Below are 19,353 nucleotides of genomic sequence, written 5' to 3' on the forward strand. Positions count from 1 at the left end.
AAAGGATTTTTCAGAAAGTATCATGGCTACCCCAGCCCCCAGGTTTCTTGGCCTCAGCTGAAGTCTCTCACCTTGCTGATGCCCTGTGCTGTGCTGGGGCCCGGCAGTGTTTGCTGTATCACCATAGGATGCAGGGAGGGCAGAGCAGGCCATCACTTCTCTTTGCCTCCTCACTGTGCCGCTGTTACACAGCCCAGGATGCTCCTGCCCTCTGCTCCTGCCAGGACACACCGGCTGCTGCTGCTGCTGCTGCTCCTGCTCATCACCCGCAGCCCCAGTGCAGCACTCGGGTGTTCCTGGCCCTCCCAGCGGTGGCTTTGTACCCCTCTTTTTTATGCCATCCACATGTTCGATGAGATTTGTTACCCTGAAAGGAGCCTGGAAAGGCTGGCAGGGTGGGCTCCATCACAGGTCACACTGCACCTTCCTCAGTCCTCCTTCCCCTGCTCTGCCACTCAGAGCACGGGCCAGGATCACCAGCGAGCTCCCAAACTCCAGTGTCTCTCGAGGGGACGCCCGTGGCAGCTCTTGAGCTGGCACAGGGGACATTCCTCTCTTCTCTCCTCAATCTTAGACCTCTCTTGTCTCCGGACAGAGCAGGATCTTCTGTGCCATCACCTGCTCTCTTCCTCATCTTGCCCTGACCAAACAGAGCACCAGGAGCGGGTTGGATCCTCCCTCCCTGACTCCCTGCGTGGCGCGGCCATCGCGCCTGGGCTCTGTCGCGAGAGGGAGCTGCGGGCTGCTCCATGGAAGGGCAGCTCGGGATGCGGGGCTGTGCTTACACAGCAGCGCCCGCCAGCACCGCCCCTGCCCGGCCACGTACCGGGGATGGCACCCGGGTGTACTGCAGGGATGTCACCCTGCCAGGGTCCCGGGGATGGCACCCGGGTATACTGCAGGGATGTCACCCTGCCGGGGTCCCGGGGATGGCACCCGGGTGTACTGCAGGGATGTCACCCTGCCGCGGGGGTCCCGGGGATGTCACCCTGCTCAGGCGCATCCCGGGGATGTCACTTTGCCTGGGATGTCACCCTGCAGGGTCCTGGGAAGAGGCTGCCTGGGCATGTCACCCTGCTTGGGCACTTCCCGGGGATGTCACCCTGTGGGGTCCTGGACATGTCACCCTACTCGGGCACATCCCGGGGATGTCACCTTGCTGGGGATGTTACCTTGCTCAAGCACATCCCAAGGATGTTACCCTGCCGCGGGGGTCCCAGGGATGTCACCCTGCCTGGGCACATCCCGGGGATGTCACCCTGCTCAGGCACATCCCGGGGATGTCACCTTGCCAGGGATGTCGCCCTGCTGGAGCACATCCTGGGGATGTCACCCTACCAGGGTCCCAGGGATGTCACCCTGCTCAGGCACATCCTGGGGATGTCACCCTACCAGGGTCCCAGGGATGTCACCCTGCTCGAGCACATCCCAGGGATGTCACCTTGCCAGGGATGTCACCCTGCTCAAGCACATCCCAGGGATGTCACCCTACCTGGGCACATCCTAGGGATGTCACCCTGCTCAAGCACATCCCAGGGATGTCACCCTACCTGGGCACATCCTAGGGATGTCACCCTGAGGGGACCCAGGGATGTCACCCTGCTCAGGCACATCCCGGGGATGTCACCTTGCCGGGGATGTCACCTTGCTCAAGCACATCCCAGGGATGTTACCCTGCCACGGGGGTCCCAGGGATGTCACCCTGCCTGGGCACATCCTGGGGATGTCACCCTGCTCAGGCGCATCCCGGGGATGTCACCTTGCTGGGGATGTCACCCTGCTGGAGCACATCCCGGGGATGTCACCCTGCCAGGGTCCCACTGCCGCGGGGCAGCTCCAGCCAGAGGTGTCCAGATCCCTGCTGCCTTTCTTCACCCACCTCACTGTACCCCTGCATCCCTTCACCCATCCCAGCCAGCCTGGAGCCTGCCTTGCTGCAGGGTGTCCTGCTGGGCTGCAGGCTCAGAGCCCTCAGCTCCTCTGCAGGGGGACAGATGCCCCCTGACATGGGGGACTTGGCTCAGGGGCTCCCTGGCACAGGGTACCTGGTTTTCTGTCAGAAACCTGGCACTGAGTCATAACCTTGCACAGCCAGGACCCTCTTCTCTCTGCTGGCCTCTGCCTTGTGTCCTTGTCCATCCCAGGAAAGGAGATGCCCTTGCCCACAGATGCCACCAGACAGGCAGGTATGTGACCAACAGCAAGGGGCACAGAGGGGTGCAGCCCTAACACCTGAGCCCCACTAACTCCCCAGCCAGGAACAGGATCTGGGCTCTGCCTGAGCCCCAGGACTCCTGTGGGCTGAGAAATCATCCTTCTCGTCCAAGAGGTGTTTGATACTTTGGCCATCTGCTTGCTGCAGGTGAGGAATTGTGTTTTACTGCTCACATCCCAGCCAGTGGATTCACTGAGGGTCAGTCCTCAGCTGAGGTCTGGTCCCAATCTGATCTGCAACCTGAGGTGAACACTCATCCCATTTAGGCACTGACATGTGTCAGACAGGGCAGAAAAGCCCTGTTTGCTCTTTCTCCCTCATGTCCCAGGGACACTGGGAGCTATCACTTCCCATACAAGTTCTGCTTTCTTTGTGCCAGAGTAGGTTCATCTCCTGAATGTCTGCAGATCTTCTGTTCCTCAAAGATGCAGAGGACATTCCTAAAAAAGGTACTTCACTGTCTAGGAGGCCCCAGGCGTTGCCTCTGAGCAGCTGGGGAATGCTGGTAATACCTTGGTCTTCAGCAAAAATCCTCCTTAAGCTCTGGCTTTAGGACACAGAATTGAAGGCTTTTCCTGTGAAATATTTGCAGTCCTCAGCATGGGATGTCTGCAGTTTCTTGGTGTTCAGACCAGCACCCAGTCCCTTACCTGTTCTGAGTGACCTCACAGTGGGACCACTGGGACAGTTACCTGCCACCCACACTCCTCCCAGCCCAGACCACCACCATGGGCACTCTCTCTGTTATGGTCCCAACACCTCCTTCCTTTTTCTCCCTCTCACCAGCCCTGTAAATAAAAACTCTAAACCCATTAATAGAGCAGCTTTGCATGCTGACCAAAGCCACATCTCTCTTCTCTGATTCTGTTTCCAAGTGACGAGGACGAGCTGAGGAAGTCGCTCTCGGAGCTGGTGGATGACAAATTCGGAGCCAGCGCCAAGAAAGTGACGAGGATTGTGGACAGCAGCAACCCCTTCCTGGACATCCCCCAGGCCCTGAACGCCGTCACCTACAAGCACGGCGTCCTCACCCGCAAGACCCACGCAGACATGGATGGCAAGAGAAGTACGTGCCCAGGGACAGGGACAGGGACAGGGACAGGGACAGGGACAGGAGAGGTGCCCCAGGCAGTCCCAGAGCCTTGCCCTGCCTCTCCTGGTGAAGGCATTTCCTCACCACATCCCAGGCAGCACAGGAAAGATGCCCACAAGTGCTAGGACAGAGGAAAAGGAGGGTGTTTTGAGGCATTTGTAGATGGGTTTTCAGGAAGCCTCAGTGTTCCTTTCTCACTGCCAGGGAATCTAACCCAGACACACCTGGTCTTCCATCCCCCAAATCCCAGTCTCTGAGCAGTGGGGGAAGGCTGGTTCCTCAGCAGCTGTCCACTCCAGCCCTGGCCTTGGGGACAGTCTGGCCTGCCAAGCTTTGCTCCTGTCCATGTCCTGCCTTGTGCTGCCTGGGCAACAGAACAGCCCATAGCTCTGCTACCAGCACATGGCATTACAGGAAAGGTAAAGGTATTTGGGAACTGGTAGAGATTAATTAAACCTTGGGTAATTCCTTTTGCTAATTGATACAATTGGCCCAATCACTGCAGCTGATTAAAAAGTCTTGAGTAGAGATTACCACCAAAGGCCTCCCTTGCTTCCAGCACCTTCTTAGTAGCCTGTGCTTGGAGGATCAGCTGTCTGGTGGGATGTGGATGGCTCCCCTCACCTCCCACCCCTTTCCAGCTTCTGCCAAGCTCTCTGTCCTAGACCCATTGAGATGGTAATGCTCCCTCCTCAAGGGAACAGAAGCTGCCTTATCCAGCTGCTCAATTCCAAGCAGAGGAGCTCAAGGAATGTCTCTGCTCTCCAAGCATTAGGTCCAAGGAACATGAACCTGAGTTTGGAGGAGCAGAGACTTCCAGGTGTCCACTGGTAGCCCTGTACCAGCTCATGTCTGGCTCTGACCTGCTTGTGTTCCTGCTGGGAGGCTGCAGAGCCCAGCCACTGTCCCTCAGACACCTGTCCCTGCTCACAAACCACTGGTGAGCAACAGCCTGGGGGTGTGGGAGCTCTGGACATCAGGGAGTGTCTCTGGTTTGCCTGGAAGGTCAAGCAGCACTGACAGACATGTACAATCAAATATTCTTCCTTTTTTAGCTCCCAGAGGAAGAAGAGGTTGGAAGAAATTTTATGCTGTGCTTAAGGGGACCGTCCTTTATTTACAAAAGGTAACCATGGGGGATTCTCCCCTTTGCTGAATCCTGCTGTCTCCAGAGCTGTCATGCAGCCACACACCCAGGCAGAGGTGAACCCATGTCCTAATTCATGCATGGACATGGACATGTCAGAGCTCCTCCAGAGACCGGGGCTGGAGGATGCTCTCATCTTTGGTGGTGCTGTTCATGCTCAGGGCACCATTCACAGTCTCAAAGGGAACCCTGGAGGAAGAAGCATGAAAAGAGGAAACACAGATTTCTGCAGAAGGATCCCAGCAAGTAGGAGCTGTTGGGGAGGATGAATGAACAGATGATATGGAAGAGGTGAAATAGGATGCTGGGGAGAAATTAAACAGGAAGGTGAAGAGGTGGAGCATCTGACCAGTCTTATCCTGCCTATAGTTTTATTTGCTGGCATAGATCTGATTATGCACAGCTTTATTGAGTCTGGCATAGGAAGCCAGCTGATGTAATATCTCTGGGTTTCACTAAAGCTTTTGATGCTGTCTCTCACAGGATCCTTCTGGACAGAATGTCCAGCACACAGCTGGATAGACTCATCCTGTGGTGGGTGAGCACTTGGCTCATGGGTGGGGAAAAAGGGTGACATCAGACTGGTGACTTGTCACTAGTGGGGTTCCACAGGGCTCCATCCTCTGCCCTGTGCTCTTCAACATCTTCATAAATTACTTGGACACAGGACTCAAGGGAATACTGAGTTAGTTTGCAGGCAATACTAAACAGAGAGGAGCTGTTGACTCCCTCAAAGGAAAGGCCCTGGAGAGAGACCCTGACAAATGAGAGGCCCAGGCAATCATTGACTGTATGAAGTTTAACAAAGGCAGTGCTGGATTCTGCACCTGGGACAGGGCAATCCTGGATGCACAGACAGAATGGGGAATGAGAGGCTGGAGAGCAGCTGTGGAAGGGGACCTGGGAGTCCTGGTTGATGGCCAGTTGAATGTGAATCAGCAGTGCCCTGGCAGCCAGGAGGGACATCTGTGCCCTGGGGACATCAGGCCCAGCATTTCAGTAAGGCTCTCAGACACAGTGTGGGATTGTTGGGGTGTCCTGTGCAGGGCCAGAAGTTGGAGTTGATGGTCTTTGTGGGTCCTTTCCAGCTCAGATTCTGTGATTGCATGGTTCTATGCTGAAAATTTATATTCTTCAGGACCTTGATGACCTGGGTCCTTCTGTGGGCTGTCAAGTGACACTTTGTGCCTCTCTCCATCTCTGTTCATTGTGTAGCCTCCTCCAGTCAGCATAAGTGTAATTCCCAGGTCCTTGTGGGACACAAAGTGACCATGAAATAGCTTCCCTGAATGCTCTAACATTCAGCTCTCTGGAACATGGATGCTTGGAGGATTTGATGGAAAGTTTTTTCTGAGGGAAAATCTGAGGAGACCGGATAGGGGCTCACTTGAATGTCAGTGTGAGCCAGCCTAGGATGCCAAATGTTCATTATCAACATCACCCACTGAACTAGCCTGAGCTACCTGAGCAGCACATGCTGTGCAGTAACTTGTGACAGTGTTCACAGGGGTCTGAGGATGAGGGGAGAGACAAGGATCTGACTCCATGTTTCAGAAGGCTTGAATTATTATTTTATGATATATATTATATTAAAACTATACTAAAAGAATAGAAGAAAGGCTTTCATCAGAAGACTAGCTAAGAATAGAATAGGAAAGAATGATAACAAAGGCTTGTGGCTCAGACTCTCTGTCTGAGCCAGCTGGACTGTGATTGGCCATTAATTAGAAACAACCAACATGGGCTAATCAAAGATCCACCTGTTGCATTCTACAGCAGCAGATAATCATTGTTTACATTTTGTTCTTGAGGCCTCTCAGCTTGTCAGGAGGAAAAATCCTAAGGAAAGGATTTTTCATAAAAGATGTCTGCAAGAGTAACCCATTGAACTCACCTTGCTGGAGCAGCACTCCCCGTGGGTAGATGCTCCTGCCTCTTGCAGCATTATCTCCACAGCAATGAGAGTAAACAAACAGTGGATTATATAAGAGAGGCAGAAAGGTCCTGGGGGCAGCAGGAGTTATGACTCAGAGCTCATAGCACACCCCAATGCCTCTCGTGTTTCGCCAGGTCCTGTGGCACACGTCAAAGGGCAGCAGAAACCTGGCAGCAGTGGATGCTCACTCCCAGTGTGGGTTGCTCTTAGCCCAGTGGTGTTTTTACAGCTGTGCCACTCTCTCCTGCAGCTTTGGGAAGCTGCAGCACAGGGGGGAGCCCAGATCTCCTCCAGCCCTCTAAGTGTGGTGCCCTTCAAGCCAGCAGCACTCTACTCAGACCTCAGTCCTTGTCTCATTACACCTCTTCACATGGAGTCCACCAGAGTCCTCATGCTGGCCCATGGGTTACACATGAGGATTTAACTTGTACAGTTACCATCAGCATTTCACTGTGTGACACTTTTTCTGTGGGAGAAAAAAAGACATTTCAACTATCACAGAACCATTTGGATATAAATGAATTTTCTGCCAAGGGCTTCTCTTGGGATGAGTCTGATGAGAGGCTGTATATTGAGAATGAAATACCCTTTCAGGATGGAATTTTCTTCCCTGGCAGCAGAAGGAGCTGTGAAGCCAACATTGACTGTCATTGCTGGGGAAGAGGGGCTGGGGGCTCTCTGCTGCACTTGCAGCAGTAACCACTCATTAACAAAGTTCATTATGTTTGTCTGAGGTGTTTAGGATTTAAAAAGAGAGCAAGGATGAGGCTGACGTGGCAGTGAGGAGATCAATGCTCTTATCTCAATGACCTTCAGATCAAATGGTTCAGAGACTGAGGGTTTTCTTTATGGACAAAGACTGCATGAAAAAAACACCCAAGATTTGGCTGTGTTATGAAAGTGTCTGATAAAGAAGAGCCATGACTGATGTGTAATTAGCAGGAGGGACCAGAATTGCCAAGGATGCCCCAAGGAAGGAGCATTTGGAACAACAACAAAAACAAACCGAAGGAATGTTTGGGCAAAGGATTTGGGGAAAGAGGGGTTTCTTACTGGTGAGCTGCTGCCAGACTGAACTGTAATCCTCTCCAGGGAATTCCTTGGGCTTGGCTGTAGACAGTGTCTGTCAGGCTTGCAGAGACAGGACAGAAGGATGAGAACACGAAGACAAAGTCCTTGCCCTGTCACTTGCAAACATTCCCAGCACCACCAGAGAGTGGATAAATGGAGAGTGGATAAACATCCACCTGCCCTGTGGATCCTTGGTGTCATTTCTTGCCTTCGGGGTGGTTTGCAGAACAAAGGAATTGCACAATACAGGAAGGAAGTGGTGTGCCAGCCTCCCAGGCTCTCAGCAGAAGACAACTGCAGATAAACACGAGGTGGAACCTTGGCTGAGCATAAATCACTGGGGAAAGATTCTCTGATGGGAAGATAGAGGAGAAAGTAACTGCTTCCAGAAGCACCTGATGTCATGGAGCATGGCTTCAGCTTGTTCCACTTTTCTGCTCAGACCAAATTAAGGATCTAGGCTTTAATAGGAAATTCTTGTAAGTTGAACAGGGAACTTCATTTGGTTTTGAGGAGCAAGTTGAGTATAAATAAGACTGAGAGGTAGAGGAAAGGTGCGAGGAAGGAGGGGCTGGGTAGGTGGGTGTATAGAAAAGAGGAATGGTCAGATACAGAGAGACATGGTCATAGCACAGGCAGAAGGGTGGGTGGACAGGTAGAATTCAGTCTGACAGAAGCAATTCAGGCAGCAGCCATAAGCCTGATGAGGAGATGTCACATGTCATTGACTTGCTGGTGTTAATTGCTGGATCAGCATGTTCCAGCACAGTCTGCTGAAGCAATTGCTTGATCCCCTAAAGGGATGCAGCAGAGTCTGGAGGAAGAAATGCAGGCTTGGGAGCAGGGCACACCTCTCCTGTGCACTAATCTGCTCTGGGCACTGACTCATTCCATGGCCTTTGGCAACTTACTTCACCTCTGTGAAATGGGGATAATAACCCTTAATCACCACACATAGAGGGGGGTTAAGAAAAATGATGGAGAGCTTAAAGCATGAGGTGCTTTTGCACAGAAGTGCTTGAAAGGGTGCAGGTCTTCCCACAGGTCCTGTCCCCAACCAGGAAGGGGTTCCCAGCAAGCCCTGAGCCACAGGTGCTGTCCCATGCAGGCAGACCCTTGCCAGGTGCTCTAAGACCTTGCCTAGACTGAAAAGGGCACAGGGGTTCATTTTCCTAATTAAATGGTTTGTTTAGGATGGTAGATGTGAGGTGAAGAAAAGAAAGAAGAGGAAAAGCCACTCACAAGCCAGAGCATGAGGAATATCTGTCAGTCCATGTCCACATTCCCAGCACTGCCCAGGGCTGGCTCTGAGGCCAGAGGAGAGGCAGCAGAACTGATACACTGGGCTCTCCCACCCCATCCAGCTGCCCTACAAAGGCAGGCACAAGAGTCAGATGCTTTTTCTTGGCCAAACAAGCTTTGAGATTAGCTGTGGATCTGCTCAGCAGGGGACAGGGACCCAAAGGCACCAGGATCTCCCAGCATTATCAGCCAAACGTGCCATTGTGACACCTGGCATTGGGATGAGCCTCCTGGAAGAGCCATCCCAAGCAGGGAGCCTCCAGCACTGCTCACTGCTGTGAACAGCAAGGCAGAGAGAACCTGCTCCATTCAGCCTCACCTTGATGTACTGGGCCCAGCATTAGAAAAAGAAGATTGGATTTTTCCTTCCACCAGCATTGATGCCTGAGAGCCTGAAATCCATGGAGGCAACACTTGATGATTCCATTCAAGATGAGGATCTGCATTAGTCAAAGCACTCAGCAGCTGTGGCAGTTTCCTCTTGTCACACACCATTAAGCTGGGCTAGTTTGCACTGTATTTGCAGAAAGCTTATTTTGAAATAAGAGATCATGGGCAGCACAGCCAGATTTATTCAAATCCAGAGAGCTTCAGCCTTGGAAAAATATCCCAAATTGAAGTCTGTCTGTAATACATAAGGTCTGAGCAGCAATGTCTTCCTCAAGCAAATATTTCCCTTGCAGTGGGGTAACACATTAGGTCTTCACAAGGCAAAGCATTTGTTTTTCTTTGCAGAAAAGGCTAACACCCTCTGGCTACTGAAATCACCACAATGGCAAGGTCATCTGTCCTGCCCACCTGAGTGTCTCCCCAAACACAGGATGCCTGCAGCACCCCCCAGCCCTCCTCTGCTGGAAATTCAGGGCTTTTCTCTGGGATTCACCATCCCCAGGATCCTGTGCCAGACATCTGTGGGTGGGCCCATGGCACTTTTTTGTACCAGGCCAAGTTTTCATTTGGTGATGAGCACAGGATGGCAACCATTCTCCTGGACAGGATTATTGCTTTGAAAAAATGAAGGAAGAAAGACTTCAGAAACATAAGGAGCAAGAGCTGAGTGAGCCACATGCATGGGCTGGGGAGTGCTGGTCCTCAGTGCTCTCAAGAGCAGCAGAGGGGAAACTTTCCTGCCCCTACAGCAGAGAACAGCCCCATTGCTCAGGGTTCCCATCCCAGAGGCTGCAGCACAGCTCCTCCCTGAACAGCTGCATTTGTACCCCTGGGACATGGGAAACAGGAAACAAACATCTTTTTGCAAATCTGCACAACAGTTCTGGCTTGGAAGCTGAGGAAGGCTTGGGATGTACAAACCATCATCACCAGACAGACCTGGCCTGGTGCTGACAGCCCAGGGCAGTCAAGGAGAGCAGAATACAGAGCACATGAATTCTGTAGCACTGTAATCATCAGGGCAAGGCAGGGCCTTCCAGGGACACCCTGTCCTGGCATAGGGTGGTGGTTTGCTTTAGCCAGGGCCAGGTTCTTCCACCAGGCTCTTTTTTCACCTATCCATGCATCCATCCATCTGTCCATCCCTGCCATCCCACCATCCAACTGGTTGAGCTGGCAATGATGCAGAGTGGGAGGCAGGATATTGTGTTAAGTCACCAGGAAAGTAAAAGGGTAAATAGAGGATTGACTGAACTTTTTTTCCGAGAAAGTGCTGTGCCAAGATCATCATTTCGGAGTCCCATGTTTGGTATTTTCTACCTTTTTATAAAGTATAAACACATGCAGTTACTGCTACCTTCCCTACTTGTGTGAAGTGGGGAAAGTAAAGCAGGAATACAGGGAATGCTGCTGCAGTTTGCAAGTGCCAGGCTAAGGAATTACAGGGGACACCATGCCAAAGGAGCATGTGTACTAAAGGGAGACCAAAGGTGGTTCAGGGGGGCCACTCTCAGACTGGCAACTGCCCATCAGGCCCCTCACCTGTACAGAGGTGCCCTGGCTGCAGGGATGCTGCTGTTCAGGGCTACCTTCCTCCACACAGGTGTAGTGACAGGACAAGGAGCAAGGGGTTTAAACTGAAAGAGGGGAAATTTAGGTAGATATAAGGAAAACATTCTTCCCTCTGAGGGTATTGAGGCCCTGGCACAGGCTGCCCAGAGAAGCTGTGGCTGCCCCATCCCTGGAAGTACCCAAGGCCAGGCTGGATGGGGCTTGGAGCAGCCTGGGATAGGGGAAGGTGTCCCTGCCATGGCAGGAGGTTGGAATGGGATGAGCTTTGAGGTCCTTTCCAGCCCAAACTGTTCTCTGAGTCTATGAAGATGCAGCACCAGGGCAGGTGCTCATTGAGATCCTCTGCTGATTGGGATTTGCATCCTGGTTTGAGCTCTGCACTTTGGGGGAAGCTCTGCAGAAACCTGGCCCTGCTTTGTGCCTCCCCACAAAGCCTCAGGCATGTGCTGTGTTAGAAATAACTATTGATAATTATGTTTAAAACTTTCATCTCCTTCTTTACATCTTCCCAGTGAACTTAATGATGGAAGCAGTTGCCAGATGTTAATTATTATCATTATCAGCTCCTAGCATTTACTGTACAAAGCAGTGCTTTTCCTGGTCTTGGCACTCTGTGATTATAGCACAGGGAGAAAGGCAGGTTCATTAAAGCATCCCACAAATGTTAGTGTTGTCATTATCCAATTAACATTCCTCTTCACAGGATGAATATAAACCTGACAAAGACCTCTCTGAAGTGGATCTGAAGAACGCCATCCGTGTGCACCACGCCTTAGCCACAAAAGCCTCTGACTACAGCAAGAAGTCCAACGTGCTCAAGCTGAAGACAGCTGACTGGAGAGTCTTCCTCTTCCAGGCCCCGTGAGTGCCAGCCCTCCCTGCAGTGCCTGGGTGGGCAGCCTGACCTCCAGCCACTGCCAGACTGCCTCGGGCCTGGCCAGACCAGCACACGCCTTAGGGGCACACCCGGGAGGAGCAAGGGGCTGAGGGTCATTTCTGCAGGGCTGTGCAGAGGATTGGCTCGTGGGTCACAGTTTCTTGGTAGCTTTGTGCCAGTCCTTGAGGTCCTTCCCAGCTGTCACCAAGGCAGGCTGAGCAGGATGGACTGGTGTCACTCTGGGACATGAAATAGAAAGATTCAGACACTGGATTCTCCAAGGTGAAAAAGAGGGAAGTTTAATTCTGACTTTATAGATTTCCAAAAGTGACAGTGGGTTGGAGGGTGGCAGTGCCACCTCTCCACTGTCCACACTGTCATTGTCCACACTGGACAAACCAACAGTCCGTCAAATTTCTTCTCCTCTAGAAAAGAATGCAAAACAATAAGTTATTTACAGAAAAGTGCGTGAGAAAGTTTGTTACAAGAATGTAAACATCAGAAGGCTTAGAAGAACTCAAAAGAACAGGGGGACAGGCTGGGATGTGCAGGGCTGAGTGAAAGGGCTCCTCTTGCTAACTTCTGTTGGTGTATTCTAGAAGGGACATCTGTGTGGTGCAGGTGATGGTTCCCCTTGTCATCTTCTGATGGGGAAACTGTCTAAAGCTCCTTAAAGCAGCCTCCCCAGCCAGGGCAGATGTTTTACCTGAGCCCATTGCTGAGGAATGTGATGGTGTTAGTAAGTGTCAAGTGTGATGAAGTCATCTTCTGTCTCACGTTTTTCATGTCTTCTGCTGAGAGAGGTGACATTGTCTGTAGGGTTGTGGTACTAATGTCAAACTAAAGCTTGACATCTGAATTTGTGCAGCAAACATACACTTGAAGGCTTGGGGGAGCAGTGTCTGGACAGATTTGATGAAGGAAACAGTGGAGACCCTGGGCAGTGTCTCATAAATGACCTAAGTGACATCCTGCTCTGTGGAACCCCTGCTGTGTGGCTCTTGCTCTCCTAAGAGCAGGACATCCTTGGCTCTGGCCTCTCCACAGCTCCTCAGGAATGCAACCAGAGCTGATGAGGAGGGCAGGACTGCCCAGACTTCGAGAGGCAGACAGCAGCCCTGAGATCATCAGGGCACTGTAGAGGAGCCAGTCAAACAGTGCTTCCCTCTGTTCATAACCTGCCACAGAAGTGACATCAAAGCAAGGCCACCCATGTGTCCTTCCTGAGCTCCAGGGTGGCTCCAGGGCTGTTGTCAGCTGTTGTCTGGTCCTGATTCAAGAGCATTTACAGACTCACTTCTCTTCTTCCCTCCTCCATAACAGAAGCAAGGAAGAAATGCTCTCCTGGATCCTGAGGATCAACCTTGTTGCTGCCATTTTCTCTGCTCCAGCCTTCCCAGCTGCAATCTGCTCCATGAAGAAGTTCTGCCGCCCGCTCCTGCCTTCGTCCATGACCAAGCTGTGCCAGGTAATGTGTGAGAGAAGGAGTGCTGGAGGGGTGCCCAGTGCTCAGCAAGCCCTTCAGCACAGGATGAGCTCGTCTGCAGCTCCCCCTGTTCCTGCCTGATGGACACACTCAGGTGCTCAGTGCAGGAACAGGGGAGTGGGGTAGGCAGCTTGGACAGATGTGGAAAGTCCCAGCCTGTGGCCAGTGCTCCTTTTGCAATGGCTATAAACAGCCCTGTGCACACACCTGCCTGTTGGTTCTGGCTTGTTTATTGTTTTTTGCCCACCACATCCCAGCACCTTCCTGTTGCTGGAGTGGAAAGAGCAGAATAGCTCCAGAGTTGATGCTGCAGAGCCCAACAGGTTTGGTTTATGTCATGGCACCCTCTTGTTTCTGGAGCTCAAAACCCAGCGACAAAAGGGATGTCTGGGTTCCAGTCAGTAGGGAAAGCTTTGGAAACAAGGGAGCACAGTGCACCAGGCTCAGCTAACCAAGAGCAGCTGCCATCCAAAGAGTGGCTTTTGTTTCCCTTTCAGGGAAGGCCCAACGTGCCTTAGCACTTCCCAAAAGTAGGGATACACTGTCACTGCCCCTCAGCAAAGGTGGGGACAGCCTGAAACGTCAGGGCAGAGACACAGCTGCTGTCTGCTGAGACAGATGTGGCCAGATGGTCACTTTTGTCAGAGCCCAGATGGGGAGGGTGCCTCTATCTCTGAAAAGAGCAGGATGAGCAGCTCCTGGGACAGCACTGCTTCTGCCTGGCTGGTACAGGATGCACATTACAGGAGCATTCTGTGCTTATGATGCCAAAGATGCCTCAGTGCCAAAGAAATCCACTCTTGGCGCTTGAGATACCTGAGCTTTGCTCTCACTCCAATACCTGTGTTTGAGCTGCTCCTTATCAGATGAATTTGCAAGTGCACAGCACACCTTTGGCTCCAGCACAGGGGCTGAGCTCAGGGCCTTGCAGAGAGAGTTCCCCCAGCCACAGGCAGGAGGAGCACTCGGGTGCTGCTCTCCACGTTTTCATACCTGACACGCTTCTCTCGGCAGGAGGAACAGCTGAGGTCTCATGAAAATAAAATGAAGCAGATTGCAGACGAATTAGCAGAGCATAAATTACATCCTGTAGAGAAGAGCCTCAAGTCAAAAGAGGCTGAGGAATACAGACTCAAAGAACATTACCTAATATTTGAGGTAAAGGAACTTTCATCTTTTCTGTGATAAATGGTACCTTGGCTGATTGAGGAGAGCAGAACTCCAGAGTGGGTGCTGTGAGTCTGGGAGAGTGTGAAAGGAGAAGGAAGGACAAGGGCTCCCAACTGGATGGGTGTCTTGGGGCAGCCACAAGCCTCACTGTTTTGCACTGAAGCTGAAAAAAGAAATAAGAGTCATTTCTTTCCCTCTGTGATTTCTAACCAGAGGAGGGGAAAACTGACAAGAGAAAGAAAGTCTTCCTTTACTGTGCCAAATTTTGACATTTCCTCAGGTCCCAAGTATGAGACTGGTTCAGTTCTCAGTGTGACTCAGTCTTTTTCAGCAACATCAATAAAAAGCAAAGGGAATCCCTGGGAGAATTAATCCTGTTTTGCTGCAACCATTTTTGTAAATAAAGCCAAACCCAGTGTTACAGCTGATTACAGACCCTTTGAGGATGCATGTACATAAGTTTTAACTCCCTGTAAAGTCTAAGAAGCATTTAACTGTGGGAGAAATGGGGAATTTTGTTCCTGTGAGAGTTGAACAGGAGGTGTGATTCCTGCTATAAAGGTGTCAGTGGGAAGGGACTGCTGGAGACCTCTAGTCTTGCTTCCAGCAGGAATTTGGATTATTCCTAGTCTTAGCCTAGACTGAGTGTGCCATTTAGTGGCTGATCCCCAAAAATCACTAAGGATGGAAATATCCCACCTCCCTCATGCCAGAGCTGCACCATCCTTTTGTGTAACACCCAGCCTGATTCTCCAAAGCCACAGCACCCAGCTGCTGGTTCCCTTGTCTTTGTATCAACTTTCCAAATAGTTGCTGCTGCCTCCCTTTTTCCAGCCTCTGGTTTTGGATGCCTGCAGAGAAGTCTCTATCTGAGCTTTTCTCTGGACAGCCTTTTCAGTCTTCAAGGAGAAGCTGGCACTTCCAGGGCATAATTCATCTCATCTGTCTTATGAGATGTGCTCCAGAAATGCTTGTTTCTTTGTGCTGACAAAGAAGCCAGCACAGGCAGCTTCTGAGATGTTAAGAGAAAGGATGGGTATTACACAAGCCCTCAAAAAGATCCCATCTAGCATTGGAACAGAGGATCCAGGCAGAGAGGATGCCTCCCTTTATCCTGTGCTCTGTGAAGAGCACTGGGGGCACAACTCAGCAGCAATAACTGAGCCACTGGATGGAAACAATGACAAGCAGCAGTATTTTAACCAATCAAGGCGAGCTCCTAAATCAGGAAGCAGCAGGTTTGTTGATCTCATTTTGCCCTCAGTATCCTCCTTATACAATCACAGTGGCAGCCAAGACCTGTAAAAGCAACTGGAGAGTCCTACACAGACCCACACCCACCTTTCTCCTCAGACCTTCAAACAATCAGGCATTGTGCTGGGGTTAAATCTGTGGGGTGTGATCAGTGATGGTATGGGATGGCTTTTCGTGTAGTAACTGATGGAGTTGTTCCTGCGTGCCACACACACCATGGCCTGTCCCTGTTCCCAGACTCTCTGTTCCCTCTTTCCCTGCAGAAGAGCCGCTATGAAACGTACATCAACCTGCTGTGCATGAAGATAAAGGTGGGGACAGACGACCTGGAGAGGATCGAGACCAGTTTCTTCAAGGTGGAGGCCGACGACATCGCTTTGCGGAAGACGCATTCCAGCCCTTCCCTGAGCCAGGGGCACATGTCCATCAGCTGTAAGGCAGAAAAGGACATTTTAGAGCAGAACACTTAACAAGGAATGTGTGCACGGGGGGATGAACCGGCGATGCTCTGCGCTCCTGGACTTAGATTGATGAGCACAATTTTACTTAGGAAATTATAAGAGCAAAACTGTAGACATGTCTGACGTGGGGATTGCTCTAGTGAAAGAAATCAAAGAAGCTTTAGTTGACACTCTCTGACAATGCTCTGGCATTTCAGCATCATCTCTTCTTCATTCCCAACTGCACCAGTGGCTTTTCTTTCCCTCCTGCTGCAGCCTGCACAACAAAGGGATATGCTGGTTCTTCAAGGGCTGGGTCGCTCTTTCCTCCACCAGCCCTGTCTCTCTCCTTCCCTCCCTGGATCCCCAGCGGTTCATGGTTCCTGGCAGTGCAGGAAATGAGCTGAGACGACGCCTGTGGCACCACCAGCGCTCCCAGAGAAGGGCACAGGGTGGCAGGGGCACGTCCCTGCCCCACGAGGAGCACAGCGTGACAGGACGGGTGTTGAGAGCTGGTCACCTTCAGCACGGCCACGTGGGAATGTCACCTGCCCATGGCAGGAGAAGCCTGAAGGGTCCTCTGTCACCTTACCCTTTATATATATATATATATATATACATATGAATATATATAAATAAATATATATATATAAGGAAACTTTAACCTGGGTTTTTAACCTCAGTGTGCAAGTGAAGGCAAGCTGCCTGGGGAAGACACTAGGGACGTGGAGGGTCTGACCAGCCCACCAGGATGTTCTGAAAAAATGGAATAGCTGTGTATCTTTTTTTTTCCTTTTTTCTCCTTTTTTTACTCGAATGGAAATCCCACCTGGCTTTGCTGTGAAACATCGCTCTCCCATTACTGCTTATTCAGACAAACTGCCCCAGTGGCTGCCAGTTTGGCTGCCAGGGGATCCACCACTCTGGGTTCGAGGCACAACTGGAGCTGTGTGCAAGCTCCAGTGGAACCTTTGTGTGCAGGAGTGATCCCCCTGCCCGTCTCTGCTGTATTCCTCCATCCTGCAATGCACATGCTGTACTCTTTTAAGTGGGAATTGTGTTTCTCTTCCTTTCTGCTGTCTGTGGTCCAATGATTTACTGTTGTGCTGAAGTGATTCTTCTGCATTTCAATGCCACGACTGTCCTCCCACACTTTATTTATTTCACTGTTTTGTTTGATCCTTTATCTCAGATTGCTTTTCTTTCCCCTAGGTGCGTTCACAGTAATCAAGTTCCAGTTTTGAAGGATCTTGTAGCTGCTAATTACAGTCATTTATTGTTTATATTTTGCAGCATTTTTTAAACAAACAAAATAAGTTTTATTTGGACCTTCAATGTTTGAGAGCCTATGGACTACTGTTTTCCATGATGGTTCATGACACTAAAAACCTCTTCTCAACTTTATCGCCTCTTCTTTTATCTCTGTTTCTTTGTACAGTTTGATAGTTTATTTGAAATGATGCACTAAGAATCATGTAAAAAAAGAATAACAATAAAACTGAATCTGTTGGTAAAGAGAATTGGTCTGAAGCATCGTTCCACCACGTGCTGGATTGATCCCAGATTTCACAGCACCAGAAGGCCAGGCTGATTCAGATATGCACCAGCACCTGATGCAGAAAAGCCAGGATCCTATGGACAGACAGCACCAGAAAACATGGATTCCCTTCCACAAGTGGGTACCAGCCCACCCATGCTTTTGGATGGCTCTGGAGCAGGTGTGGATAGATGGGCTGCTTTGGGAGCACATTCAAGTAACTCTTCCCTCTGCCTGGTGCATGCCAGGTGTGTCTGTCCACACACAGCCTAGAGATTTATGGGAGCAGAAAGGTACCAAGCCCTGCATCGTGACTGGAGATGTTCTCACAAGGTTCCCAGAGGAGTCTGTGGCTGTTCCTCCAAGGCATCTTGCTTTTGTGCCAGGTACTGTACAGACATTCCTGCACCCCAAGATGCTCCTACTCACATGAAGTGTCTGGTGCTGAGACTCTTGCAATGGAAGTCCAGGGGAAAGCCAGGCCCAACTCCTTGTCTCCAAAATCCCAGGTAATATTTTGTATTTCAGTCTTCCCTTTCTGAGCATCCCTTCCAGTGGCAGTGACATCTCCAGTGTGTTTGAGGTTTGAGCTGCCACCAAGAGCAGCTCAGCCCCCTGGCTGAAGGTGCCAGTCTGCCATCCTCAGCTGGGAGTAACTTGCAGAGAAAAGAAAGATCTGCAAAGTCTCCTCTGGGCAGCAGGAAAGAGACTCAGAGCTGTGAGACTGAACACCCAATGGATGTGGAAGGGGTGGCAGCTGATGTCAGACAACACTTGGTGAGACAGCTCAGAGTATTGAACTTGCTCTTGCTGAGTACCTGCAGTTTGCCTCATGCACAAGTCCTGATCCAGGTGCACAGGTACATGAAAATGTGTTGAGAGCATCTTACCTACATGAGGGCAGAGCCAAAAGTGCCTTGTTTGAGCAATCCACAGCCTCAGCTTCTGACTTGGAAGAAAATGAGTTTTATCATCCCTTTTTTCCCTCCTTGGAGGTCAAGGACTCAGGCACCCACCGCTAAGAGAGCACAGCAGCATCTCAGAGGAATCAGGCAGCCACATCCTTTTCTCCTCCTGGAGTTACTCAGATGCACTTTCTGCACATCTCCAGCCTGTGCCAGCCCCTCCAGCAGGCACCACAACTGCTTTGGGTCTCACACAACCTTACTTGGCAGTGGTGGTTCAGCCTGACCTCCCTGCCAGGCCACTTGTCCTGGACACAACCACGTTCATTTTAGAGGGACTTCTTTGTGGGGGAGACTTTGTGACCCCAAAACCAGGATCCAACACTGCTTGTGCCACCCATCTGTGTCAGGAAAGCAACTCCTTATCCTCTGGGAAGGGCACTAAAGGCACCATGCACACAGAGGAGAGCTGTCAGGAGGCTCTGGTGGCTTCCCCACCTGTGAAAATTGCTGTAAAATATTTACGGCAAAGCCCTAGGAGCACGCACGGCTGGAAATGAGGAGTCTAAAAATAAACCAGCCAGGGAAAAAAGAGAGAGATGCAGGCTCCCTTCAGAGGCAATTGGAGAGAAAATTGAAGTAGCGTAACTGCCTCTAAATATAGAACACAATTATGGGAATCAAGGGGCACGTTTAACAAAAAAATCACCACAAAGAATCCTGAGGCTGCCATGGCTCAGAGCTAGTGGTGTCTCAGCAGATGCAGAATATCACAGATCCCTGCAAACCATGGAGCAGGGAAATATCCCCCAGTGCAGGGCAAATCCACAGCTCCTCTCTCCCTCAAGGGACCCAGAGAGATTCCTGGTGGGGATCAGCTGCGTTGAGCACACCCTGAGGTGTGGCCACATGGTTGTTGTGCATGGAGACCCAAGAGCTGTACCTGCTTGTAGTGCAG

At 51.0% G+C, this 19,353-nt stretch overlaps 1 protein-coding gene across 2 annotated transcripts in view; it reads left to right on the forward strand.

Moving 5' to 3' along the window:
* The window catches only part of PSD2 (pleckstrin and Sec7 domain containing 2), a 79,884-nt gene extending 62,411 nt beyond the window's left edge, over positions 1 to 17,473 (forward strand). For both annotated transcript variants that reach the window (XM_066559987.1, XM_066559988.1), the window contains exons 11-16: positions 3,091 to 3,281; positions 4,364 to 4,434; positions 11,430 to 11,587; positions 12,927 to 13,071; positions 14,104 to 14,247; positions 15,777 to 17,473. In XM_066559987.1, coding sequence (XP_066416084.1) covers positions 3,091 to 3,281; positions 4,364 to 4,434; positions 11,430 to 11,587; positions 12,927 to 13,071; positions 14,104 to 14,247; positions 15,777 to 15,983 — 916 coding nt within the window. In that variant the 3' untranslated portion in view covers positions 15,984 to 17,473. The remainder of the gene's footprint in view (positions 1 to 3,090; positions 3,282 to 4,363; positions 4,435 to 11,429; positions 11,588 to 12,926; positions 13,072 to 14,103; positions 14,248 to 15,776) is intronic.
* The last annotated feature ends 1,880 nt before the right edge of the window (positions 17,474 to 19,353 follow it).

Source organism: Molothrus aeneus, chromosome 15 (assembly GCF_037042795.1).
Source record: "Molothrus aeneus isolate 106 chromosome 15, BPBGC_Maene_1.0, whole genome shotgun sequence".
In the NCBI taxonomy this organism is placed as follows: domain Eukaryota; kingdom Metazoa; phylum Chordata; class Aves; order Passeriformes; family Icteridae; genus Molothrus; species Molothrus aeneus.